Genomic DNA, 27,579 nt, shown 5'->3' with positions numbered 1-27,579 from the left:
TTGCCTCTGTGAATACAACAAATGCTTAGCACTACTCTCTGATAAGCCTAAACTGTTCTCCCACTCTACCAAAAAAAGAGTGCATTTTGTGTTATTATTTTTGCCTGGACTCTTTACACAGTGTACCTCATTTTGGTCCACTATATAAAGAGCCGAGCTTCCTACATTGGCACTTCCGCAGTGAGATACAAGACTTTGTATTTGCTGATGTCACTTGATCAATCAGTGACTCAACAAAGTAAATCTACAACTGACATTGGTTCCCCAAAAAATTGAATGTTTTCAATTTTTAATAACTCTGTAAGAGCCATTATAGTTACGTCACCCTACCCCTGCCACCCCCCTCCCCTCCACCCAACCCAACTGCATTAGAAGTTCAAACGCAACGTAGACAGTTGGGCCTTAAAAAGTAGTCTGATAGATTTTCTCTTGAATTTCTAAAAATGTCCCAACTGATCTAATTCCATGTCTAAGACAGAGGGTACTAACCAGGTGCTCAACCTGCGTTCCTACACGAAACTTAAGTTAACCCAACAGAAGGACCTCTGCAAAGCATGGAATCTTGCCATGGGGTCTAAACCTATTTAAACACATCTACAAAAGTTGCTCGCTGAGCAGGGCAGAGCCATGGCAATGGAGGAAAGTCCTAATGGAACAGGGGATGGGGATGGTGATGTCAGTGAGGATGATTAGTACTCAGATTGCCCTACTGACAGCACCCCTACTGGGAGTACTTCTGGTAGTACCCTAGATGAAATAGAAGAGGAGGCCCCTGATCTTAAAAAGATAGCTGGAACATCTATTGAGGCTAAATTCTTAACAACAGAACTGAGATGGGTCTAAGACCCATCTCTGGTGGCACCACAATCTTAAATAGGGAGAAAGATGACATTTCTGACCCTAAAATCCCCAAAGGGATTGTCCCCAAATATGTAGATGACGATCTCACCAAGCGGTTTTCAGCTTTTGAGAGGGCTTGTAAGATGAGGAAACTCAGCCAGAAGTTTGATTGGGCAGCACTGGTAACTGCTGGCACTCTTCTTTGTTGGTGCATTGTTTGCACATGTGGTGCAACTGATAGACCAGTACATATAACATGGTCAATCTCGTTGTGACTTAGTTAGATTTAAAGTAGATACAGATGGTCATTTGGCACACCCCATAAGCCAACACAGTGCATCTTTGAGTGTTATCATAAGACCCTGTCATTGAGTTGGCTGGTCATCACTCTAACGGTCTTGAAATGAGCATTGCTGCTTTGTTTAATGTGCACAGACTGAGATTGGCTTAGCTTCACCTCTGAGAGCTACTTTGAAGGTGCTGGTGAGCTACCAGTAGCTCCCGAGCTACTCGTTGGAGACCCCTGAGCTAGACAATGACATCAATAAGACACCTGAGACATCAGTCGTGGAAGAGTGCCTTGTTATCCATATTTCAAGGCCAAATAACGAAATCAACAATGTAGTCAGAACCATATTCATTTATACTAGTGCGTTTAAGACTAGCATATTGATGCACACAGGTTATGTCAGAAATTCCTCAAAAATTCCTCATGAAAGTTAGGATCAGTGGTCAACAGTAAAAAGGGCTCATCAAGAGGCCACCTAAATTGAGAGGTCCTTCGTCCCAGGTTATCGCACAAGATACTGCCAGAGATCCTGACAGACTGCCAGATTGCTGTTCTAAGATATGAATTAGGATCTAAGGGAGAAGTTTAGAGACCAGCACGGACTTGAATCCGCAAATACAGTATTATGTTAAACCAAAGAGAATCCATGGGTCTGACAATCTTATAAATAACAACAACAGTACAAGTTTACAGGTCTCTTGTAATTTTAAGGAGTCCTTTAAAGAGGACGGAATCCCATAACCCACCGAGGTGGCATGCTTCATCACCTGCGATCTCCTCTTGGTTGCAAAACGTAGTGCAGCCAAGGGCTACAACCCCCTCCGTAGGAGGGAGGAGCTCAGGGATGTTTTAGGTGATTAAAAGTTGGATCTACTAAAATCCACTAGAAGTGAAGCAGTAAGAATGTTTCGGGTGATGGTTGCAGTGCGTGCTGTGAAAAAGTGTAAAGTGATTTAAATTTGGCTACCAGGAAGAAAAACAACTTTAATTGGATCTGCCCTGGTGTCAAATATAAAAACAGTGCGTGTGCATCTTAGACCAAATAACTGCATAAGTCCGAAAAAACAGGTCTACATGTTTCAGCCATGTCGATCAAGATATGATCTTGGCCTTCGTCAGGACCTAGATGATTTATCGCTACTGCAAAGAAGTGAAAAAAATATATATATAAGTCTCCAAAAACTCAATAAATGTGGTTGGATACAATACAACCTACATTAACCTGTGGCTTCAAGCTTTTGTAAGGTGTCACAGGGATTTCGATGGGACCTGTAAGAAAAACAAAACAGAGATACACACTGACATCAAGGTGGTAATCCAAAGGAGTCAATGAAATACAATAAAAACTGTGAAAACTTGTACTATTATAGTATACTCCGCGATCACATCATGCTTGTATCGCCAGATACCTTTATGTGTATCTTATACCTGGTAGTGTAAATAACCATATAGTTAACAATCCAATATATGCTATGTACGGATGCACTCCTCACCTCACCTGGCAACAGCTCAGGACGTGAGGCACCGCTCTATACAAAGGAAAAAAGACCAGATTCACAGATCAACTTAATAGTCCGTGGATGTGGCTACCTAAAAGTTTATGGTCAACATAAAAGGAAGATCATGACCTGTTACTGCATGTGAAGAGAAAAAGGAAAATATTGGCCATGTGTACTTCGCAAAACACTGTCTTAGCTGTCTACCACTTTGTGGCATTAATCTCATTTCTATAATGCCAAAAAGTGTGTTCATGTAAACGTTCATCCTGGCCGTAATGAGTAAGATCTTATTTCTATATAGCCAAGAAATGTGCTCACAAAGATGTTGAATGTGACAGAGTTTAGCGAAATGTCGTTTATACATTGCCAAGTGTTATGACATCGATGTTCATTCACCCTGTTGTTAAGAAAAATATGTTCGAAGTGTTAGAAAGTGTATTCAGCAGGGACACAAATGTCACAGAAGCATCTAGAGTCTAGTGTAAGGCTCTGGTACTAATATTATTGAAGGTCACCCAAGGTGTATGGTATAAACACTGCTAAGGATGTCACTAGAGTAAAAATCTGAGAGGCAAGACCTTATTTACATCCGTATCATCCCGCATTTACAAAGGCTTATGATAACATCACAATTACGTGTACTTACCTGTCCTTTTTTGTAAAGACTAAGAGACGTCACAAGGGACGTAATCATTGAGCGTCGTAGAACAGATGCGCACCGGTGGAAGAATAACTGTGTCCACTATTTAAACCCATGTATTACCGTCCGCCGGTTACCTCCCGTTCCAGCTCATGTCCGGCCCGGGTTACCGACGGACAGGTAAGTACACGTGCTCGCAATTGTGATGTTATCATAAGCCTTTGCAAATGCGGGATGATACGGATGTAAATAAGGTCCTGCTTTTCAGATTTTTACTGTAGTGACATCCTTAGCAGTGTTTATACCATACACCTTGGGTGACCTTCATTAATAGTACCAGAGCCTTACACTAGACTCTAGATGCTTCTGTGGCATTTGTGACACTGCTGAATACACTTTCTAACACTTCGTACATATTTTTCTTAACACCAGGGTGAAAGACCATCAATGAACATCGATGTCATAACAATTGGCAATTTATAAACAACATTTCACTAAACTCTGTCACATTGAACATCTTTGTGAGCACATTTCTTGGCTATATAGAATTAAGATCTTACTCATTACGGCCAGGATGAAAGTTTATATGAACACACTTTTTGGCATTACAGAAATTAGATTTGCCTAATTTCTGCCACAAAGTGGTAGACAGCTAAGACAGCGTTTTGCGAAATACACATGGCCAATATTTTCCTTTTTCTCTGCTCATGCAGTAACAGGTCATGGTTTTGCTTTTATGTTGACCATAAACTTTTAGGTAGCCACATCTATGGACTATTAAGTTGATCTGTGAGTCTGGTATTTTTTCCTTTTGTATAGAGCGGTGCCTCACGTCCTGAGCTGCTGCCAGGTGAGGAGTGCACCCGTACATCAACGGGTAAGTATATATTGGATTGTTAACTGTATGGTTATATACACTACCAGGTATAAGATACACATAAAGGTATCTGGCGATACAAGCATGATGTGATCGCAGAGTATACTATAATAGTACAAGTTTTTACAGTTTTTTATTGTATCTCATTGACTCCTTTGGATTATCACCTTGATGTCAGTGTGTATCTCTGTTTTGTTTTTCTTACAGGTCCCATCGAAATCCCTGTGACACCTTACAAAAGCTTGAAGCCACAGGTTAATGTAGGTTGTATTGTATCCAACCACATTTATTGAGTTTTTGGAGACTTATATATATATTTTTTTCACTTCTTTGCAGTAGCGATAAATAATCTAGGTCCTGACGAAGGCCAAGATCATATCTTGATCGACACGGCTGAAACATGTAGACCTGTTTTTTCGGACTTATGCAGTTATTTGGTCTAAGCTGCACACGCACTGTTTTTATATGTGGCACCAGGGCAGATCCAATTAAAGTTGTTTTTCTTCCTGGTAGCCAATTTTAAATCACTTTACACTTTTTCACCGCACGTAATGCAACCATCACCCGAAACATTCTTACTGCTTCACTTCTAGTGGATTTTAGTAGATCCGACTTTTGATCACCTCTAACATCCCTGAGCTCCTCCCTCCTACGTAGGGGATTGTAGCCCTTGGCTGCACTGGGTTTTGCAACCAAGAGGAGATGTCAGATGATGAAGCATGCCACCTCGGTGGGTGGGTGGGTGATGGGATTCCGTCCTCTTTAAAGGACTCCTCTTAAAATCAAGAGAGACCTGTAAACTTGTACCGTTGTTGTTGTTTATAAGGTTGTCAGACCGATGGATTCTCTTTGGTTTAACAGATTGCTGTACTACCACAGCATCCAGTCCTATGCTGAGAGGTAATACCGATCCAAGTCCGAGAGGAGAGATACTGAATCAATCTGATGTGTATTTTCCTTTCAAGGGAACACTCTCTCCCGTCTACTGATAGCTAGAGCTTCTTCTGTAAACAGGTATGACAGATCTAAATACTTAGGAATTCTATATGCAAGGTAAACTACTCCAAGCTCTCATATTATAGCTATGTTAGAAATGTTTATACTATTCTCGTTGTTAGTGACATGCATTAGTTTAGTGCTGTTTCTGTGTGGTTATTTTACATGTGCTAAGCAACAGTATGAGACTGTTGAAGCAACACACCTAAACGGAAGTGTCTTTTTCTTAGTGCAGTACTCATGCATGACATTAAAAAGCATAAAATTGGGTTTGAATCAGCACTGCGTCCCTGGCCCCTTTTTAAGGACCTGTAAGTAACCCAAGAAGCACAGACACCACATGAACTATGTATAGAGTGGGGTTTGTGGGGCTACCACAATCTGTACTTTCACGCTCAAGCGTTGGTGCACTGAACTGAGCTCGGGGATCCGTCGGTGAGAAAGGCAAACCTTGTGGAACTAAGCAAAGCCTTAGCTTACACAACACACTGAGCCTTAGCTTACACACCACATTGGTGACACGGTATTCTCGGTTTCATTACCTCGAGATACAAAATTCTCAAAATAAAAAAATATTGTATTTTAAATCTCAATTTTTCACAGGGATAGATGCAGTATTTTGACTCCGGATGGGCTGGCATCCAGGGAACCTTATTAACCTGATGCATTTCTTACAACTAGTGCCCATTGAAATCCAGAGTGGTGTGGCTTGCATGGATCCATGCAAACTTTTTATCTAGAATTCCAATCAACATCGTCAAAGAAAGCTAATTTCCTCTAAGTATCCAAGTGGGGTGGCTGTAGCATTACGGCATGGGAATCAGCCAGCACCCAGGGCCCCTAATACTCTTGACATTTTTGACAACCAGCGGTCCAGCAGATCCAGGGTTGTGTGGCGTGTGTGGAAACTATTTTCAAGCCAACTGCAAAAAGTCCACCATCCTGCAGTCCCACACTTCTCCTGAAAAAAATGGTATCTTAAGTGTATGCGGAGAGGGCTATAGTTTGTGACAATAAACAGTCCTAAATTAACTGAGATGCCCATATTGACATTTTATTGAGTACGGATTAAGGACCCACAATGGAGGAGTTAATACCAGTATGGGAAGGTGTTTTGTAATACTTTCAGAAAATGAAAATATTGGAAGCTGAAACATGATCTTTATGATCTTGCGACACCGTTACACCACCAGTATACCATGCACTATATAGATTATAACCTTAAGAATTGTTTGCAATGCGAGAAAGGAAGGACAAGGAAATATTTTGTGGTTTCCTTGTATTTGTGCTTATGGTCCTTGAAGGCTGAAAAAGCGGACACTGCTGCTGTTGAGCAGGAGGGGCTACATTATGTGACAATTCTATATTATTTCTGGGAAAGCGTTGCAAAAGAGGCCAGTACCAAGAAAGGGGCAGAGGTATTGTTCTGCAGCATCATGAACAGCCGGAGAAGCAATGCATGTCTAAACAACCACGGATCCATGCACAAATAGCTTCAGATGATTACATCGCTACTCTAACAGGACTACTGTTTCCACTGTATCAAACACCCATGTAGGCTCTGACTAAGTGCATTAAAAGGGACGCCAAATTGTTCAGGTACTCAGCTAGTGGCCAGATCCACCATCTCCCAAAAGGCCTGTGAGACCTAGATAGCATACATTAACTTTTAGTCTACCATAACCACTTGCCAGAGAAGGCAGCTTTCGCAACCTTTGTATTAGGGTGATATTTTGTTGGAGGTGGCTCCACTAATTGGCGCTCCAGAGTAAAGGAACTACTAAGGTTCTTAAGATCAGATGAATGAGCTATATTTTGTTGCTGCTAATTGTTCGCCATAAGTTGGGAGGGTATGCTCAGACGTGAGTCCCTTGCTCACTTTGCCACTGGATTCAAGCAAGCCTGGCTGAAGACGGCTGAAATGCCAGAAACCGGTCCTAGGAAGCTTGTTTCTGGTCGAGGGAAGACATGGCTTGGCAGTTCGGGCTGGACTGTTCCCATGAGGCACAGGGTCAGACTGATTTGCATATGGCCATGTCTGAACTGGGGTGGCATTGTGGGCTAAAGAACGGTGATGGATTAAACCCAGATCAGTTGACTGGGGGTGAGTGCTTGCAATGTTCAACACTCTGTCCATCATTTCCTTTGGTTTTTGCTTTGTTCACCATAAGTTGGCAGGGTATGCTCAGACGTGAGTCCCTTGCTCACTTTGCCACTGGATTCAAGCAAGCCTGGCTGAAGATGGCAGAAATGCCAGAAACCGGTCCTAGGAAGCTTGTTTCCGGTCCAGGGAAGACATGGCTTGGCAGTTCGGGCTGGACTGTTCCCATGAGGCACAGGGTCAGACTGATTTGCATATGGCCATGTCTGAACTGGGGTGGCAGAGTGGGCTAAAGAACGGTGATGGATTAAACCCAGATCAGTTGACTGGGGGTGAGTGCTTGCAATGTTCAACACTCCGTCCATCATTTCCTTTGGTTTTTGCTAATTGCTAAATGGCCAGAGCAGAAAGGATCTCTGCTATGCTGCTAAAATTGGCAGTCATGAAAGTAAAGTAAAGGTTTGGGCACATGCTTAGAAGGTAACTATATCTGAGTAAAAAGATTCATTGATTTCTTTGTGGAAAATTGCAAGAATATCAGTATTGTAGCTTTACTGATTTCATGCAAATGGGGTGAATTCTTTTGAAGTGGGACATAAGCATCCGAAAACTGCTTTTGGTGAGGTTCCCTCCTGATTATTATTTTGCAAATCAACAAGGAGATTCATACTAGAGCTAATGTCAGGTATTTGCACTTATTCAGAAAACCAAAAGGCATCAAACTCAGATCTACATAGTTCCTCTGATTTGTGATACTCTTTTGAATATGTACATTTTGCCTGTTCTTCAATTGAAATCTCAGCAATTCTCTCTTTGTTTGTCTTTAATATTAGTTCTGGAATAGTAGTGAAGGGCACTCTTGACACTGAAAAGTTAAAAGGCAGAACAGAAAACCTCCTCCTGCATTATATTTGAAGAGGTGGTAATCTCAAATGTTTCTTAAACTGGAACGGGTCCATAAGATGAATTAGTCAACCAGATACTAAAACAGACATCTCTTGGGGTCAAACCTAAGGAAAATGTTACTTATGCTGTCAGGATCTGTTCTTAGTATGTAGTGCTGTAGATTTCCATGCTCTGCAACTCCTGCCATTTAGTGTTGGGCTCAGGCGCGTATACGTTGTTTTTTTTCAAAGTCGTCTTTTAAGTTAAGAGGTATAGTGACTACTCCTACAGCTAATAATGTGCATGAGAATCAGCTCCATTAGCAAAGTGCAATGTCTGTAGGCTAGGCAGAGGACTGTAAATTGAGTATGGAATCTCGATACTAATAAATGGAAACAGAGTAGCATAGGAATCCCATTGTATCATTTAATTTGCTTAAGCAAGGGAAACGTTGTGCTCTTTATTAATTAGGGTCTTCACAATGGTGTATCAGTGAACCTTGCTGTCCCACTCATTCAAGCATGCTTTGATCAAGACATAGAAGGAACAGGCCTACAGTGAGATTTCATTATATGTTACTAAGAGACCCAGCATGACTAAAAATGTCAAATTCACAGTTGCTCATCTATGAATAGATCAGAACTGTATCAAAAACTGAGAAGCACTTCTTTCTAGCAAACGTGTTGTGTGTTGAGTTACTTTTAAACTTTTACAAATTGTGCTTTGCTCATTTGACAGATTTTTTATATTTCCACTTACACAATTTAAAATGATGAACTCCTTTAAAGAAATTCACTGATATCAGGAACCCACTTCACATTTATCACGGTACATCACTGCATAATTTCAAATGTGTCCTCTAGAAACAAACTGTTTCCAACAAATTAAATGTAGTACCTGTAAGTCCAGATGCAATTCCACCACAGTAAACAGTGCAATTTTTGGTACTAGACTGATTCACTACATCTTCAAATCTCAGCTGTTTTGTGTTATCTGTAAAGGTAAAATGTCCACAATTAGCGCTTTTTCACATTCCTTCAACTTTTTGAAACACAATACACCAAAACAAACTAATTTGAGAACCTCGCAGTTCTGCATTTCACAACTCGAAACTTCAATAAGACATGCTTTATACACCGTTCAAATAAAAGGTTCTGGAGTGAATATTCCAGGATACTGCAAATCAGCTGAACAAACATCTATGTGGAATGGACATTTGGTACCGAATGAAAGGGGCTTGTTTGTTTTTGGTATGAAAATGTCCTAAAAGATAAAGATCTTTGGTCTATGGCCTGCTTACCTGGAGCTAAATCTGTGCAGACAGCATGCTAATTAATAAGGTACTTTAGACTTCCTAATCTTTTTTCTATGAAATAGCAAAGAGTTATTTTAGGTTTATAAGCATTCTGTTGAAAGATAAAGAAATATACACCATAACAACTAGAAACAAGAGAAGTTACAAGGCTAACATTTACAAGATTCATATTCTTTCTGGGCCATTTTAACTGGTGCAATAGCTACCGGTTAAAGGCTTAAAATAATAGGGATTGTCCATTAAGTTAGGTGAAGGCAGTGCAATAAGGCTTATTCCCAGGTTAGGTACCAGAGCATTGATTTGTCCTCAACAGTCTCCTCTTCAACCTTTATACATTGACATACATGCCTTAAAAATTGCTTTTTGATACAAAGTTATCGAAGGTCCTCATTTGGTCAAAGATATTTAATCTGAGAGGCTCATCTCAAGATAAGGGTCTCCCAATTGTTGCCTACAGACTCCACTGTCCAAAACAGAGCTATCCAGTGGCCACTGAGTAGGCCCGAAGCAAATATCTCAATGGTAATGGCGCAAACCTAATCATTAGGAACGGATGTCTGTACAAAAACACTGAATGTAAACTATTTGCTGGGTGATTTGAACCACAGATATATATTAGGAGCAAGCCAGAGGGATCTGCAGCTACCCCTTGCGTGTTCTTTGGACCCACTGGCTTTTGCTTTTATGTCCTTGGTCTAAGGGGTCTGGAAGGCCACTTGAGAAACAAAAATTAAACCAAACCCAGTTCACTTTTTCTTCTGGCCCCTTCACGAACTCCTACTTGCCCTTTAACAGAAAACAAGATGCTGAGAGCCTGCTAGTTGAAAAAGGGGTTCAGCATGTAATGGTTTTCGGGGTCAAACAGATGTATGATGACACTTCTGCCATCCCTGGCATTTTGGTGAATCAACATTGTTCCCATGAACAAGCAAGCAAAATAAGAGGCACTACTTCAAGAACAGAGAAATCTTGAACAAAGTTGCAAAATTCTGCTCATCCTTTTTTATAATGAAGACGTGGGCCTATGGACTGTGAAGGAACAAGTTGACACCAGAGAATGGGGAGTGATCAGAAAACTCAACTTCCCATGGAACTTGCACATTTGAGCGTCAACAACTGCATAACGATGACCTCCCAAATGGCTCCCGTTGCAAGACTTGGCCCCCGTTCAATTTTTCACACACAAAAGAAGTTTGAGGGAGAAAGTGAATCAGGCTCTACTCAAGCATACACGACATGCAGGTGTGACTTTGGTGCACTAATCTACGTATAGGCAAACACAAGAATAAGGAAGGTCACATTCTTTCCACCTTACTGAACTTTGCAGAGGTAAGTCTGATGCCAGACTGAGGACTGCACAAAAACATACGGGCCATATATGAGAGGAGTGATCAGAGATATCTGCATGGCACACGTTAAGGGCCATATGACTCCATCGAGCTGGAAACCTACCTAATGTAAGCGGTACAACAACATGGCTTGGGGGGCGGGGCAAAATAAGGTTTGTACATGGTCCTTGAGCCCACCCAAGCCAAGAGTGAAGCAACTACTACTGGAATTAAACCCAGAACCTTACAGAAGGCCACCAAAACGGGGAACAGTTGCCGCATTTGTTTTAATTTAAGAGGTTTAGGGCCAGATGTATCAAAACATTTTTTGAGATTCCCTAATTGCGAATCTTTGCGATGTGCAATTAGAGAATTGCAAAACGGCATGCATGAAAGTGTGCCATACAGTTTCTGCGATTCCTGAGGAGTTGCAAATTACCTACCTCATGAATATTAATGAGGTAGGTCGCAATTTGCGACCCCCTAGGAATCGCAAGTATCACAGGGACGGTGGCCTGCTGAGATCAGCAGCCCACCATGTCTGTGATTGCTTTTAAGTAAAGCAATCTTTTTTTTTTTTTTTTTTATAAAGCAGCCTGTTTTCTTTAAAGGAAAACAAGATACTTTATAAAAAGAAAAACGAAAAGTTTTTTTCGTTTTTCAAGAGCAGGCAGTGGTCCATGGGACCACTGCCTGCTCTTAAAAATGCTTTTACAAACATTCACAAAGGAGAAGGGGTACTTTGGGGACCCCTTCCCCTTTGCAAATGGGTTACCATCTACTTGAAGTAGGTGGTAAAATGTGAATGTTTTGCGACTGCATTCACAGTCACAAAACATTCATGCATACAGTTAGGATTCGCTATTTGGAAGGGACGCCCTAAACACGCCCCTTCCAAATAGCTTATAGCAAACCCATCTTGCGATTCGGTAACCGGTTACTGAATCACAAAATTGGGTTTGATGCATCGCAAAGGCATTTTTTGCGATCGTAAATGGGCGGATTCTGCTAATCAGCCCGTTTGCGAGGAGAAAAATACTTGATGCATCTGGCCCTTAATGAATCCCCTGGGGCAAGGGGTGCTCCGACAGCTGATGCCAACTTAAAACATGTTTGCAACACTTACATACACATTCCCTACAGGGAATGTTTCAGAAATGACCAATAATATTGAGAGATAGAAAAATATATGCATATTTTAAAAGGCAAGGAGCTCATCTAGCATATAAACAAGATACACATATGAAGGACACAAGAGCGAGGTACAGTAAACCCTAGAGATGCCTTTCAGACAAATAAAGGGCTCACTAAAAATTAGGGCAGATGTGTTATCGCAAAATGCAATCTGGATAGAGACGAGGTGGCACTTCTGAATATTTATGCACCCAACACTGAACAAACTGTATACTTTGACGTGGTGTCTGCACACATTGAAATTTTAGTCTGCTTGCCTATGTTTCTATTGGACGATTTTAACAGTGGATCCTAGGCTTTACATTACACCAATGACCCCAACAGTGGTGCGTACAGGAATGGCTGTGAAGGAATGGCAAATGAACTTGGAACTAGTTGATCCATACAGGCAACTAAACACCGCTAATGCATTTCCGATTCTTCACTGCATGATCCACATGTGAGGCCAGATTGATTATGCACGTCTTGGTTGCCAATCATGGGCAAACCATGCAGACTATATTTGAAGGGCATTCGCAGATCGCGATCCACTATTACTGATGTTCAAACAGAGGAGAATGCTTGCAATAACCCCTAGCTGGAGACCATAGGTCAGTGCATTGCAAGATTCACCTACATTCGAAAGCCTTAAAGGTAGTAATCAAGAAGCATCGCATTGAAACTGGATGTGGACAAATAGGAAAGGAAGTAGCGGGACCTGGAAAAGTTTACACCTGTGTGCCCAACATTACCGGCTAATTTAGAAAAGTAAAGGGATAACTTGGCTGTTTCCTTGGCGCGACAGATGATTGATCTATACAAGACATTAGGCCAGGTCACACATTGAAGGTGATAAAGCAGGCAAACGTATGGCATGGCTTGCAAACCCTGAAAAAAGCGGGGGACCTGTTATTAGTATGTGGACACACAGGGTAGAGCTTGTGCATACCTACCTAGAAACAAATTGGGTGTTTGCCAACTAACATGCTGACCTCTATTCAGAGCAAGAGCAGATAAGCAAATATTTATTTAAAAATTATATCTGAGAGTATGGAGCTGGTGAGATTATTTATCCCCAGGTCGTGTCTAACTGGAAACCACAATCACAGAAGCCAAAATCAAGGCTGCAGTGAGGGCCACAGCTGAGGGGAAATTAATCTTATAGCTGTCCCGAAGAATTTTAGTCCACCTACACATCTATTAGCAGCCAAACTAGCCAAAATGTATGTAATAGCTCTTCAAAAGTAATACAACCTGAAAAGCCCTCATAGTTAGTATCATCAGAATCAATAGAGATCGGACAGAAAAAGTTTCCTACGGGCCACTATCAATGATTAACAGACTTTAAAATCTTAAGTATAATACTAGCAAACTGACACCTGATTTGTCATGCTGAATCACGCAAAATACACCCCAGAGCAGTGCTCATGGTGAGTGAGACTGAGAAAGCATTTGGTGCATTTAGTTGGCAGTTCGCATTTATGGCGTTGAAGAGGACTGGCATGGAACCTACCACTATGAGACCGATCACCCTGCTCTAATCAAACCCTATAAATTTGGTTCGCACAGATAATACCATCTTGCAACAATACAGTATTCGGAAGGGCATGAGACTTTGGTGCCCCTCTTTCAAACTCAATGCTTTCATTAGCAGTCGAACCATTTGCTAATAAAGTGCAAACATTTAAGGTAAAAAACTAGGACCTAATACCTGGATAATATCTCTAAAACCCCAGCTAAAACGTTTTTCCTTTTGGGGGTACGCTCAGGGGCAAGCACTGTTCTCCCATTGACTTCTGAAGGGTGGCTGCAGTAAGCAGCACCGGCCTGCTCTTCCTCAAGGGACCGGAGAAGCTACATAGGATGAGAGGACCATGCAGCTCCAGCTTCTAGAGGGCGCCGACAGCACTCTCTGGTAAGAAGCTAAAGCGAGAGGACTGAAGGGGACATCCAAATTCAGTTCATTTGATGTCTGTCCTAAGCTCTTTTTCTCCCACTTACCCTATCCGGAAAATATTAGGACTTTTCCTTGTGCTCTTTGCCTATACTGTATGCTTTGCTCCACATGGTGCTTTCTCTTCTGCCTCATGTGCATCTGCCCTGGGCCTCAAATACCGGTCATTCCTGCCCCTTGAGTTCCTCTTTGCTCCCCTGCACTCTCACAGCTGTCCTTTGTGATCCTGGTCTGCTCAACAGTATTTGCCGACCCTTCTCTCTCAGGTTTCTAACGCCTGTCTTCTAGTGACGTCCTGTGGCTCTCTGCATTTTGCAGGACGCTGGTCTGCTCATCTATTCTTCCTGCTCTTGACTTTTTGCTGCATGACTTTAAATGATTTGGGCCATGAGTGTCCTGCATTATTTGTTTAGGCCGATTTGCAATATTTAAGTGCCCGAGGCCTACATTTGTTTACGGAGTGGTTGTGGTAGGAGAAGGCCATTAAAGCACCTAACATTCTGCATAAAACACTGTTGGAAGCAAAAACTAGAAAACCTTTTTTAATCCTCTCTCTGAAATAATAAACACATGAAATTCTTGCTTACGCTTAGGGTTTGTAGAATTAAAAAAATGGTTTGGTCCTAACTGCCCATCTCCCTGTGAAGCGACAGCCACACTTTTCTGAATTTATTTATTGAAATATTTTATTGAGTGCAAAAATAAAATCACATTGCTTACTTCAGATGTGCTGTCTCATGGAACAATCGATAATTTAACTACTCTACAGGTAATAAATGAAAAATATGTCAAAATAAGAGGAGGAAGGGTAAATACAGCTTTTATAGACTTCTCCACAACATTTGACAAATTAGATCGTCCTCTGCTGTGGAGAAAGCTTTTAAATTTGGGTATGCCTAGCACCCTTTTGGAGTCCATATGGATACTTGGTGTAGAGTCCTAATGGGAGGGGAAAGAGGTCTCTCACAAGCTATCCCTACTGCAAATGGTCTAAAGCAAGGATGTTTATTGGCTCCCCTGCTTTTCTCCCTATATATTTCTGATCTTCCTCACAATCTGGCCCAAAGCGAGGGCATTGCCCTGTTACTTGGGGAAAACCGATTGTGTGTCTGCTTTATGCAGACGACATAATAATTTTCGATTTAAAGCTTAGAGGATTGAATAGTCGTCTGCAGGCACTGCATAAATATGTGGAGGCTCACCATTAAAAGATTAATATATCAAAAAGTAAAGTTATGTGCGTGCATGGAAGAAAGAAGATGCTGTACGGAAATGTTGTATGGTCTGTGGGTGGCCGAAAGTTGGAATTTGTAAAATCATATACCTTTTTAGGAAAATAGTGTGTGGCAACCTAAGTGCCCATATAGAAAATAACATCTCCAAAGCTTCCATGCAGGGGAAAAGCTTGGGCTCCCTCTATAAGTCTACTGGAAAAAGACATTTTGCACTTTTATTGGAGGCGTTTCGTGCAAAAATCCCAGCTTCCCTGCTGTATGGTATTGAACTGATCAATGTAGAGAAATTGGGTTTTTTAAATGCAACAGAAGGCCGAATTTTAAGAAGTTTAGCCTCAGTTAACACAGCATGTCCCGTGGCTGCATTCAGGTTAGAATTTGGGTTGAGAAGCATCTGGGTACATGGTCTCGCGGGGATGGTGCATTGGGTCCTAGGCCTGGCAAAGGGTGATGCTGGTACATTAAGATTTTTACTTCGGAAAGAAATTTTAGAATGTTTAAAAGAACAATAACTAATGTTCAGAAATGTTACGACTGCGGTTGATTTGCTGCAATTAGATAAATCCCTGCTCTTTACTTTAACGTTGTATCAATTAAAGGCCACCTGGGAATTACGTTTTACAAGAGATAGGGAAGCTTGCACTCTAAAGAGGGGTATCCATCCGGTCATTGACTCCTGCATGATAAATAAAGTGCAGGCCTACATCTCTTAGAATCTACCTCATGGAGTGTGCCGTTTTTGGCTATTATTGAGGCAGGGTATGCTCCCTTTGAGATCCTTAATGGTCTAAATGGTATGGTTCTTCACCGATTTGTAATTTGTGCAATAATGACCTCCAGGATGTTAACCATTTGTTATTTATCTGCCCTGCATTATTATTGTGTCGGTGTAAATGGATGCGACCAATATGTTTACAACTATCTATTATTTTGGCCTCTGCACTAATCGATTCTCTCTATGAGCCGCCAAATGAAATGTACTGCCATAGGATTTTTAACTTTTTTAAATGTTTTCTAAACATGTATTAAGGCTCATTAAGTTTGTAGGGAGCAACCGCTAATACTTGTTTTTAATTCTATGTTAATTGCACTAAGGGCATAAAGGAAATTTTTAATTATATTATATTACATTGTAATGTTTTAATCTGAAGATTTTTATTTTGTTGGATCTCGCTTAGGACATGCAGATGTTTTGTTGGATAGGAATATTTTTTGAGTCAATTTTATATCAAAATAGATTCTTGACTATCATGTTGTTGGTTTTCCAGCTTATGTGGATCTCCACGGAGTTACGTAGTCATAAATAAACTTGAAATGTGCTGTCTCAGAAGACAATTGCAGATTGTCAGTATGTTATCATTTTTAGCTCCTTTAAAAGTTTGCCCCGTATGTTTTATTACCATTTTCCTTCACCCCTATTGTTTTCACTTGCAGTTTTACTGTCTTTGTTTTTCTTTATCCATCCCCTAGACATAGCCGCCGGTTTCAGTTCTAGTGTTTTCCAAAAATTAATCAGAATGCACAGTTATCCTCTTGTCAGCATTTCATTACCACTAATATTTTCAGAGATTTGACTCCATCCGATATAATGAGAGAAAATCAAGAAACCTTAAGCCCAGGTGACGGAGGACTTTGCCACATTTTACAACATCAGAGGCATAAAAAGCCTTGGAATAAATAATTGCAATAACCACGATTCCCTAAAACTTTAGAAACCCATTCAAGCTTATTAAGCATGCCATAAAGGCATTGGCCTAGCAATTGTTATACCCTTCCCCATACTCTCACGAGCTTTGCTGGAACAGGAGAGCAAAGCGATTTAAGATTTTCTGACATTTCTGGGATTTGTACCTTACAGATTTGAGTCTACTGTCTGGCCCAAACCCTTTAATGAAACAAATTTTCAGCCTCTTTCTAAATGCAGAGCAGAGTGGGAATGTACTGCTTGTGAATTAGCGCTTTAAAACGGTGCCTTCTACTCCTGTGCCCTGTCGCTGAACATATTTATGGTTTAAGTCACCAGTGGGTCACTGCATTTGCAACTCAAACAGAACCTGAGCTCGATGCAGCATGAGCATCCTGGACCGACAGTGTCACGCAACATTCCAGAGTGTCAAAACTCTAATGTTTGGCTACCTTCATTCGCTGAGGCCTTCTAGGTCCGTATGTGTATAAATGGATAGTTATTGATTGTAGAGAAAGTTGCTGGCTTCTACCCCAGTATTTATCACAAATTTACCTATTCTGAGCAGGTATCATGACCATGCTAAGCACCAGCCTATGGTACCCCCAGCACAGAGAGGGAAAAGTGGCAAGTTGCTTATAGACGTATAAATCGGTATTGCCAGGACAGAAATATGTCACTTTAAGTATGCCAAATATCATTGCCGTACATAGTAAACAATAGACAGAGCTTAACTTCTATGGGCAGAGTCCGTGCTATTTAGGCTTCGTCTGACACAAAACTGACTATACCAATGCTGCAGCTCATAGGCCACAGCCTGTCAGTATATCTTGTGATTTTTCTATATGCGAAGACATCGCATTCTGCTGCGTAAAAAAAGCTATAGAAAATGAACAGGGCCAGTGTGTAATACCTAAAGCGGCCAGGACAAGATGTTCGACTGCAGATTGTCAAAAATAGCTATGCAAAGGTTTTAATGAGAAGGCAAATACTGTTTACATGTTAAATGGAATGGCGGACCTGCAGCATAAGTATCCTGCACACAACAGTTTGAAAAACACGTTTTCACTTCAGGAGAGGCTAATAAGGAAGATGTTTCAGGATTCATATGCTATGCATTTATTTAGCCATCTAGTGGTTGAGTCAGAAATCTTCTAGTTAGTCTTCTTTTCCTGTGTTTTCTTTTTTTTTTTTGCTTTTGGACATGTCTGTAGCCATTTGGTGCTATGTCCGCCCTCCCATGACATCAGGTGCACGCCCTGGAAGCCCCATGCGTGGTTGCCTTCTTCAGGTTCTTTTTTCCCCATTGGTGACTCTTCTGGTCCTTGTTGGCTTCCTTTTTTATGTTGTTGGACCTTGCAGTATGTAATCCTCTTTGTTTCGCCTCTTTTCTTAGCAAGGTGGAGGGTGACATTTGAATCAGAAAATTCTTCAACAGGTAAGTAACAACTTTGAGGCAGGAATCATTTTCTGGATTCACATGCAGTGCATTTATTTTCATAGCAGTATCTCTGCTCCCTTTTGAAGGTGGTGCTAAAATGAAGTTGAGAACAGATGTTTCAGTACTCTTGGTCCCACATGCGCATCTTTGTTTACTTCGATGTCCACACAATAGTGTTTTATGGAGGTGTGGATGGATGACCGAGTGGCAGTCATACATATGTCGCTTATGAACACAATTGCTAGGAAGGCCAGGGTGACTCCTTTTTTCGTTGTGGAATGCGCCCTGTGTCTTGCTTCCAACCGCACGCCTGCTTTTTTGTAGCATAATTGGATTGTTTGTACTATATACATTGAGATGGTGACCTTCATCACTGGTTAGCCTAAATTTGAACCTGCAAATGACATTTTCTATGCTTCCTTGTCATTTCTAGGTAGGACATCACAGCCCTGCTTAGGTCTAGTGTATCACAGCCCTGCTTAGGTCTAGTGTATGCAGAGTTCTTTTGGCTTAATGTTTTCGTTGCTGTAAGAAGCCTGGTAGCTGGATTGCTTGGTTCATGTCAAACTATGATACAACTTTTTGGAGGAAGCGTGTGTTGGTCTTCACAATTACTCTGTCCTTGTGCATTTGCAGGAAGAGCTCTTGGGTGGTTAGTGCTTGAAGCTCGCTCACCCTGCGCAGTGATGTGATTGTGATTAGGAAGGCGGTCTTCAAAGTCAGGAACCATTATTCTGTCTTGTGTAGTAGTTCAAAAAGTGCCTTCATTATCAGGTTGAGGTTTCACATTTGCATCATTGTGGATCTGAGTCAAGCTATTTTGCTGCTCCTTCTTGGAACCTTTTGATAACAGGTGCTGTAAAGAAGCTTCTTCCAACGTTGCCTTGATTGTAGGCTATTACTGCCAGCAAGTGTACCTTCAGTGTGGCATATGCTAGACTGCTGTCTAGCAAGCAGGCAAGGTATCTTATCACTGTAGGGACTACTGTTCTGTTGTGGACCAGTTGGGTCTCTACACTAAAGGACATACGGACACCCTTTTGCAGAGTAGCATTTTCTTGTACTTGTTCTTCTAGCTTTCTTAAGGACGTTCAGGGATAATTTAGGAAGGTTCAAGTGACCAAACTATAGCCTCAGGAGCCAGGGCCCTAAGACTCAGGCAGCTTACTTTCAGGTGTTGGCCGTTGCCTCCCGAAAGGAGAGTAGGTTGTGTTTTTAAGGTAGTTTTTTTTTTACATTTCTTTGTGCCATCTTCACCAGATCTAAGAACTAGGTTTGTCGTGCCCACTGTGGAGCAGTTAGCATCAGTCTAATTTGTGGCTGTTTGCACTTGCTTATCACTAAAGGTATGAGGGGAAAATTGATGGGAAAGCGTATGTAATCTCGCTGACCATTCTATTGACAGGGCATTCCATTGGGAGTGGAGGTGTGAGTGTCTGGATTCGAAGTCTTGAAATCTTGCATTTTCTGTGGGTGCCCCACTGCCGGAAAACCGTTGGAACACTAGCTTGTTCCGTTCCCACTCATGTGATATGGATGCTTGCAACTCAGTTTTTTACGCCTGGCAGATGTATAGTTATCAAGGTTATTCCTCTCTGAATGGCTCATCCCCAGATCTCCTGGTGTAGCTTTGACAGCATATGCGACCTTGTCCCTTCTTGCTTATGCAGATAAAACACGGTGGTTGTGTTGTCTGTCTGGATTTACAATGTCTTTCCCCTCACCTCTGTCCATTATGTTGCAACCCCCCCCCTACCTTTTTACCTACCATATCCACTCTTTTGCATTCTTTTTTAGGAGAGGCTCCAGTGGAAGATGGAATGTTTGGTTCTCTTCCTGGTCACAATGATTAAATCCGCCATTATATTGCTCTGGATGTAAACCAGGTCTTTGGAGGAATGCTTGTACTTCTCTATTCTTGATGTTACAGCTTTACAAGATGCTCGTTCTCTGAACGCTTCCCTTTACTTAATTCAGGACACTAGTCAGCATGGAGGGGGGTATTGGTTTTTGCTTTGGGCTAGTAGGAGTGTCTCTAGGAGGAAACAGACCTCGTCTAATGTACCCCGTACTTATGTGCTCCTCTTTTTACAATGACAATATACATCGCAATGTCTTTGGACGGCAACAGCCTTAAAGGATATGTGTGGACCGTTTCCTTGGGCGAGTCTGTTTCGAGGTCCTGTCAACGTTTAAAGAATCTTTTGGTGTCTTTGATGAAACCTTGGTCCTCAGTGTACTCATCATAAAGTAACATCTCTTGCTCCTCTTCTTGCGGCTTTGAGGTTGCTAGTGGATTGAGCTCTCCATGTTCTCCTTCCTGCTCTTCACCTGGGAGGTTTCGAGGGAATTCAGAATTCTCTAATTGAAACCTCTATCCTTTGAAGGCTCACAGCTATTTCGGCTTTGAGCCATCTGTTTTTTCTGTCAAATTCGAGGTATCATTCTTCGCCATCGGTTGTCTTTGATGCCCTTTTCTTTGGGTCCCGAGCTTCCGCTGAGCCTTCCCTAATCCTCTTGTTCTCTCGTTGGCTTTTTGACAAATGTTTTCTTCGAGGGGCGACCGCTATTTTAGACTTGTGGGGCTTAGCCCTAGAATTTTTTTAAATATTACTAATGTTTTTAGAAGATCCCCCTCCTTGGGTTGGTCTACTTTTTGTGTCTATTTCAACAACCTCTTTGGAATCAGCGCCTTTTGCTTGAGCCACTTGTGTCCTTGATGTGGTCCTTCACCTCACTTGACAGACCATGCTCCCTTAGCAACAGGCTCCCTTTTGTTGGGGTTTGCATGGTTGTGTGGTGTTCTCACCTCTGTTTCTCCCTTGCTCTCAGGATCTCTGGCCTGAACTGGGCACACGCTTCTGAGTTTAATGGGTCGTGGTCCCTTGGCAGGCAGAGGTTGCACACTTCATGGTTGTTCTTCTGAGAAAACTATTGGTGGCACTCAGGGCAGAACCTAAAGGGAGTATTTCCATTTTTCCAGGTGTGTCTCTCTCTCCACTTCCATGAATTCTCGGACCACATGGTTGACAACTTGAGCAGTCAGCTACTTTCTCCGGTGATCTTTTGTCACTTCTCCAGTAATGATAGGTGTTTTTCACCTTATGTTCATGTTTTACTCGTTTTTCTTGACGATCCATCACTTTTCTTTGAAATCTTCTTTTGGTATCTGTAGCGCTTTGGTTGTTGCTTCCAGAACCAATGACAGAAGAAAGAATCTGAAGATGGCAACCACCCACAGGGTCTTCTGGGGCACACTTCTGAAGTCATGGGAGGGTGGACACAGCACCAAATATCTACGGGCAACACCCAAAAGCAAAAACAGGAAAAGAGGGCTAACAACTCAAACACTAGATGGCAGAATAATCCACACCATGCAAATTCAGAAAAGGATTCAATGCTGCAGAACTTCTGATGAATACTTCTAACTGGAGATTACTCCCCTTTTCAATTAACAACAAAGCAGCAATCTCAGAAATGTCCCATCATGATAACCGATGGAGTAATACTTGGAGAAGAGATGGACAGACACCCCTGCAAAAGCTTAGCAGATAAACAGCAGATCGCCTCTTTCCAACATTGTGGTAGTGGCATTTGCCCTGGGAGAATGTCCCAAAGCTCTCAGGACGTTCCTTTTTGGAAAACGCATTGCAGAGCTTGATAGTCAGAAAGCTCAACATGGAACTGTGCATTCGCTGAAGTGAGGAGCACACATCATAAAGAACCAAGTTACGTTCTCACTGCTGCATAATAAATGGGTCTGGAGTATGTATAAGCAGGCCCCTTTAAAAAACGCAACACTATGGTTGACTTGAATAAAGAGGGCTACTCAGGCAAACCAAGAAAGTCCGAAAATGTAACTTAACAGTGCCCACATCACAATCTTACTGGGCCAGATATTGAATATGCTACTTACCAGTATGCATCTGTTCTTGGCATGTAGGGCTGCTGACATTCATATCTGTGCATAGATCGCCGCCTAGTGTTGGGTCCGGATGTTTGCACGTTGTTGTCCTGGAAGAGTCTTCGAAGTATCCTTGGATAGGTGACTCCTCCCCTGGACTACAGTGCGCATGGGCATCCTCTCCATCCTCAGATTGTTTTTCGCCATTGTGGCAGTGATGGAGTAGATACAGAAAGTGATGACCATGCTTGCAATAATTCTGAGAGCTGCAGCTGCGACAGGCGCCGGGGAGGAGGGAGGGCGATATGAATGTCAGCAGCCCTACATGCCAAGAACAGATGCATACTGGTAAGTAGCATATTCAGTTCGAGGCATGTGGGCTGCTGAATTCATATCTGTGCATAGAATACATAGCAGTGCCCTCTATTGGCGGCGGCTACCCGTGCCAGCTGCAGCGGTCTGAAAAAGTGTTTTGAGAACAGCCTGTCCTACAGCTGCCTGCTGTTTTGACTGCACATCTACGCAATAGTGTTTTGTAAATGTGTGTGTAGTGGACCATGTGGCTGCTCTGCATATATCATGCAGGGGAATATTTCCTAGGAAGGCCATGGAAGCCCCCAACTTGCGTGTTGAGTGGGCTCGTGGTGGAATAGTTAATGTGCGTTTTGCCTTTTGATAACAGATTTGAATACACTTAACTATCCATCTGGCTATCCCTGCTTTGGAGATGGCGTTACCTTTGTGGTGTGGGGCAAAGGCAACGAACAGTTGTTTTGTCTTCCTGAAGGGTTTAGTCCTGTCGATGTAGTACATGAGGGCCCTCCGTACATCTAGTGTATGTAATGCCCTCTCTGCAACAGTTTGTGGGTTTTGGAAGAAAACGGGCAGTTCAATAGTCTGGTTCATGTGGAACTGCGATATTACCTTGGGCATGAATTTGGGGTTGGTACGTAGTACGACCCTGTTGGCGTGAACCTGAATAAATGGCTCTTGAACGGTTAGTGCCTGGAGTTCACTAACTCTTCTTAGGGAAGTGATCGCTACCAGGAAGGCTACTTTCCAGGTAAGGAATTGAATCTCGCATGAGTGTAGAGGTTCAAAGGGTGGACCCATCAGGCGTGTGAGGACCAAGTTGAGGTTCCACATTGGAGCCGGTGGGTGACTAGGTGGAATGACTCGTTTGAGTCCTTCCAAGAATGCTTTGATGGCAGGCACTCTGAAGAGAGAGAGGTGCTGCCTGGTTTGCAGATAGGCTGATATTGCGGTCAAATGGACACGTATAGAGGTGTACGCCAGATTGCATCGGTATAGGTGTAAGAGGTAACATATGATGTTGTGGATGGATGCGTCCAGCGGGTTAATGTCATTATTACCGCAATAAATGACGAACCGTTTCCATTTGGCTGCATAGCAAGCTCTTGTAGTGGGTCCCCTGGCCTCCTTGATGATGTCCATACAGTCAGGTGGCAGATTGAGATAGCCAAACTCTAGGACTTCAGGAGCCAGATCGCCAGGTTCAGCTGTTGCGGATCTGGGTGCTGAACCTCTCCATGGTTCTGCGTCAAATGCGCGGGTTTGATCCGCAGCCTTTGATGCGGTACCACGGAAAGTTCGAGGAAGGTGGTGTACCACGGCTGGCGTGCCCACGTGGGAGCAACTAGGACGAGTGTCAGGGAGTGTTGTCGGAGTTTGCGAGCCACCAGCGGTATCAACGGTGCTGGGGGAAAAGCGTACGCAAATTTGCCGGACCAGTTCATCCATATCGCATTGCCCTGCGACTGCGGGTGTGGGAATCTGGCGGCGAAGCTTTGGCATTTTGCGTTTTCGCTTGTCGCGAATAGGTCTATTTCTGGGTGACCCCACTGCTGGAAGTACGGTTGGAGTACCGATGGGTGTAACTCCCACTCGTGCATCTGGTGGCTGTGTCTGCTGAGCAGATCCGCCATCTGGTTGTCCCTGCCGGGGAGGTGTTCCGCCATGAGGAACATGTTCCTCTGAATGGCCCACTTCCACATGCTCTGAGCCAGATGAGACAACTGTGGAGAGTGTGTCCCTCCCTGCTTCTGTATGTAGTACATTGCGGTCATGTTGTCCGTCCGGATCAACACGACCTTGTTGCACAGATGTACTTTGAAAGCCTTCATGGCCAGGAAGATTGCCATCAGTTCCAGAAGGTTGATGTGCATCTTCTTCTGTTGTGTCGTCCATAGTCCCTGCACTGTGTAGTGGAGTACATGAGCTCCCCATCCCTGGAGAGACGCGTCCGCTGTCAGTACTATTTGTGGAACAGGCTCTTGGAACGGTCGGCCCTTGCAAAGGTTTTGTGGATTCCACCAATGCAGAGAGTTGTATGCCCGACCGCTCACCAACACTAGGTCTTTCAACTGTCCTTGAGCCTGATTCCACTGACGTGCTAGGCACTCCTGAAGTGGGCGCATATGTAATCTCGCGTGCGGGACTATGAAGATGCAGGAGGCCATCATGCCTATCAACTGCATAAACACTCGCGCCGGAAGCGAGTGGTTGGGTCTGAACTTGGAGATCAGCGCTTGTATGCCGTTGATCCTCACTAAATTTGGCTGAGCTGTGGCCGCCAGAGTGTCTATAGTCGCACCTAGGTACTGTTGTACGTGTGCGGGCTGGAGATGAGACTTTGGGTAATTTAGTGAGAATCCCAGACTGTGAAGAAGGTGAATGGTACGGGACACGTGGCTTGCACATTGCTGGGCTGATCTCGCTTGAACGAGCCAGTCGTCTAGGTAGGGGTAGACGTGTATGTGCTGTCTCCGTAAATGTGCCGCCACCGTAGCTAGGCACTTTGTGAAAACCCTGGGCGCTGTTGTCACGCCGAAGGGAAGGACTTTGAACTGATAGTGCTGCCCCTGAACAGTGAACCTGAGGTATTTTTTGTGTGAGGGGTGGATGGGTATGTGAAAATACGCATCCTTGAGGTCCAGTGATGCTAGGAAGTCTCCCTGCTGGAGAAGCGGAAGGACTTGCTGTAGAGTGAGCATGTGAAAGTGCTCCGAAAGAATGTACTGGTTCAGGGGTCTCAGGTCTAATATAGGCCTGAGCGACCCGTCCTTTTTTGGAATTAAGAAGTAGAGGGAGTAAACCCCCGTGCCCCGCTCGTGGACGGGTACGACCTCGATAGCGCCTTTTAGAAGCATACTTTCTACCTCTTGCTGTAAGAGCGTCAAGTGCTCTGAGGACATAGGACGGTTTCTTGGTGGTATTGTGGGTGGAGTGGAAGTTAACTCCAGACAGTAACCGTATTTTATAATATCTTTGACCCACCTGTCCGTGGTGATGGAGTTCCACGTGGACAGGAACCGTTGTAGCCTTCCCCCGACAGGTGTTATGTGGTCGGGAGGAAGGGAGAGGGCGTCACTGCTTGTTCTTGGGGGAGGACCTGGTGTTGCCGTAGCCACGTCCTCTGCCCTTGGTACTGGAGCCACGATAGCCACCTCGGGTGTTCTTATCGTAGGTGGTCTGCGTATTACCCTTGTTATATGTTTGTTGTGACCCCTGTCCTCTGCCTGCTCCCTTGTTTCCGGGGCGACGAAAGGAGCCGCTCCGAAAGGACTGAGTTTGTAGGGCGCCCATGGACTTTGCAGTGTCCGTGTCCTTTTTTATCTTCTCGAGGGTGGCGTCAACCTCAGGCCCGAACAAAAAGTCGGGGTTGACGGGCTGATTAAGTATATTGTTTTGTACCTCAGGCTTGAATCCTGAGATACGTAGCCAGGCGTGACGTCGTAGGATGACGCTAGTGTTGATGGCCCTGGCAGCCGTGTCAGCAGCGTCTAGTGCACATTTGATGGCAGCATTTGTGAGTAGCTGTCCCTCTCTGATAAGGATTTCTGCACCTTCTTTGTAGGGGTCAGGGAGGTGTTGAAGGAGTTGCTCCATTGTGTCATAGTGCGCCCTATCGTAGCGAGCGAGGAGCGCTTGAGTGTTAGCTATGCGCCATATGCTTGCAGCTTGTGCGGCAACTCGCTTGCCGGAGGTCTCCAGCACCTTGGACTCCTTGTCCGGGGGAGGAGCGTCACCCGTTGTCTGCGAGTGTGCCCTCTTGCGGGCATTCGCCACAACGATGGAGTCGAGTGGTAATTGTCCTCTGATGTAAGTAGGATCCCCAGGTGCTGATCTGTATTTCTTATCGATCCTGGGGTTTATCACTCGTGCCCTGGTGGGTTCCCTGAAAATGTCAGTGGCTGGCTTAAGGACCCCCTTCAACATTGGCAGAGTCTTTACATGTCTTTCTGAGGATGCAAAGGTGTCCATTAGAAAGTCATCTTCGATGATATCAGAGTGAAGCTGTACATCATGGTTGTTCGCCGCCCGTTCAATCAGAGCGTTGAACGCCGCAGTATCCTCTGTGGGTGACGTTTTTGCCCCATATAGTTGTGGGTCCTGTGCATCAAGAGGTGCACTGGGGTCTGCAGGGTCGCCCCAAGTTTGGTCAGGGTCCTGCTGGTCATCAGGGTCCGTGTCCACATGGTAGGGGACTTGTTCACCCATGTAGTCCTCCAATGCATCCGTGTCGGAGCGTGTGGGGGAGGCCCGGTGTGGATCCTGGTAGGGTGAATGAAAGGGTTCATACAGGAGAGGTTCTGTGTCCACAGGCAGCTTCCTCTTTAGCGGGATCCTGAAAGGTTCCAATGGCGGTTCCGAAGTTATCCTTCGGTCGTGGAGAATCATCCTGCCAGTGTCGGCGTCGATGACGCGTGACGGAGACGGCTCGACAGGCGTAACCGCAGTTTTGGTGGCCTGTGTCCTGAGTTGAAACGCCTTCGGGATTGTGGATGGAGGCAAGCCGAAGGTAATGCTGGTCGGCACCGACGAAACCGCTGGATCGATCGAACCCGACTGGTCCTGGAGGGCAGCCTTGGTTTTGCAGCCTGGCATTGCGCCAGGCCGTACTCGGGGCGCCTTAGAGGTCGTGGCCCCCGCCAGGGTCGTCGAGGCGGCTGCAGATATCTTCTGCGCCCGTGGTGCATCGAGCCGAGGTGCGGAGATCACCGTCGACGTCTTCGACACGTGAGGTTTCGGTGTCGTCGAGGGAGTGCTGCGAGGCGTAGCAGGCGGGACGGCCCTCGGTGTCGGTGGCGTCGACGCCGGTAACCGAGCAGGTTTTTCGGCGCCGATGGCCTTCTTCCGTTTGTCGACTCCCATGTCGCCCGTCTCGAGTTCGGCACCGAAGTCCCCCTTGGTGCGGTCGGTGCCGACACGGTGCGCCGGCGTCGAAGGTGTTGAAGGCCTCGATCCGACTAGCGCCACTTTCAGTTTCGGTTTCGTAGGAACCTGAGCAGCTTTCGGTTTCGGTTTCGTGGAAGGGAAACCAGCTGGCTTAAGCGGTAATGGCTGCCGCTGAACGTCCGAGGCCGGGCCCGAGGGCGGGGCCGAAGGACTGCGTGA

The 27,579-nt window shown here is 44.0% G+C and overlaps 1 protein-coding gene across 2 annotated transcripts in view; it reads right to left on the bottom strand.

The window, feature by feature from the left end:
• TIAL1 (TIA1 cytotoxic granule associated RNA binding protein like 1) overlaps positions 1-27,579 on the bottom strand; it is a 574,257-nt gene that overhangs the window by 129,737 nt on the left and 416,941 nt on the right. For both annotated transcript variants that reach the window (XM_085602861.1, XM_085602871.1), the window contains exon 8: positions 9,025-9,120. In XM_085602861.1, coding sequence (XP_085458987.1) covers positions 9,025-9,120 — 96 coding nt within the window. The remainder of the gene's footprint in view (positions 1-9,024; positions 9,121-27,579) is intronic.

This window comes from Triturus cristatus, chromosome 1_2, assembly GCF_964204655.1.
Source record: "Triturus cristatus chromosome 1_2, aTriCri1.1, whole genome shotgun sequence".
Taxonomy (NCBI): Eukaryota; Metazoa; Chordata; class Amphibia; order Caudata; family Salamandridae; genus Triturus; species Triturus cristatus.
Note: the sequence above shows the minus strand (reverse complement) of the source record. Positions and strands in the feature narration are given on the sequence as shown.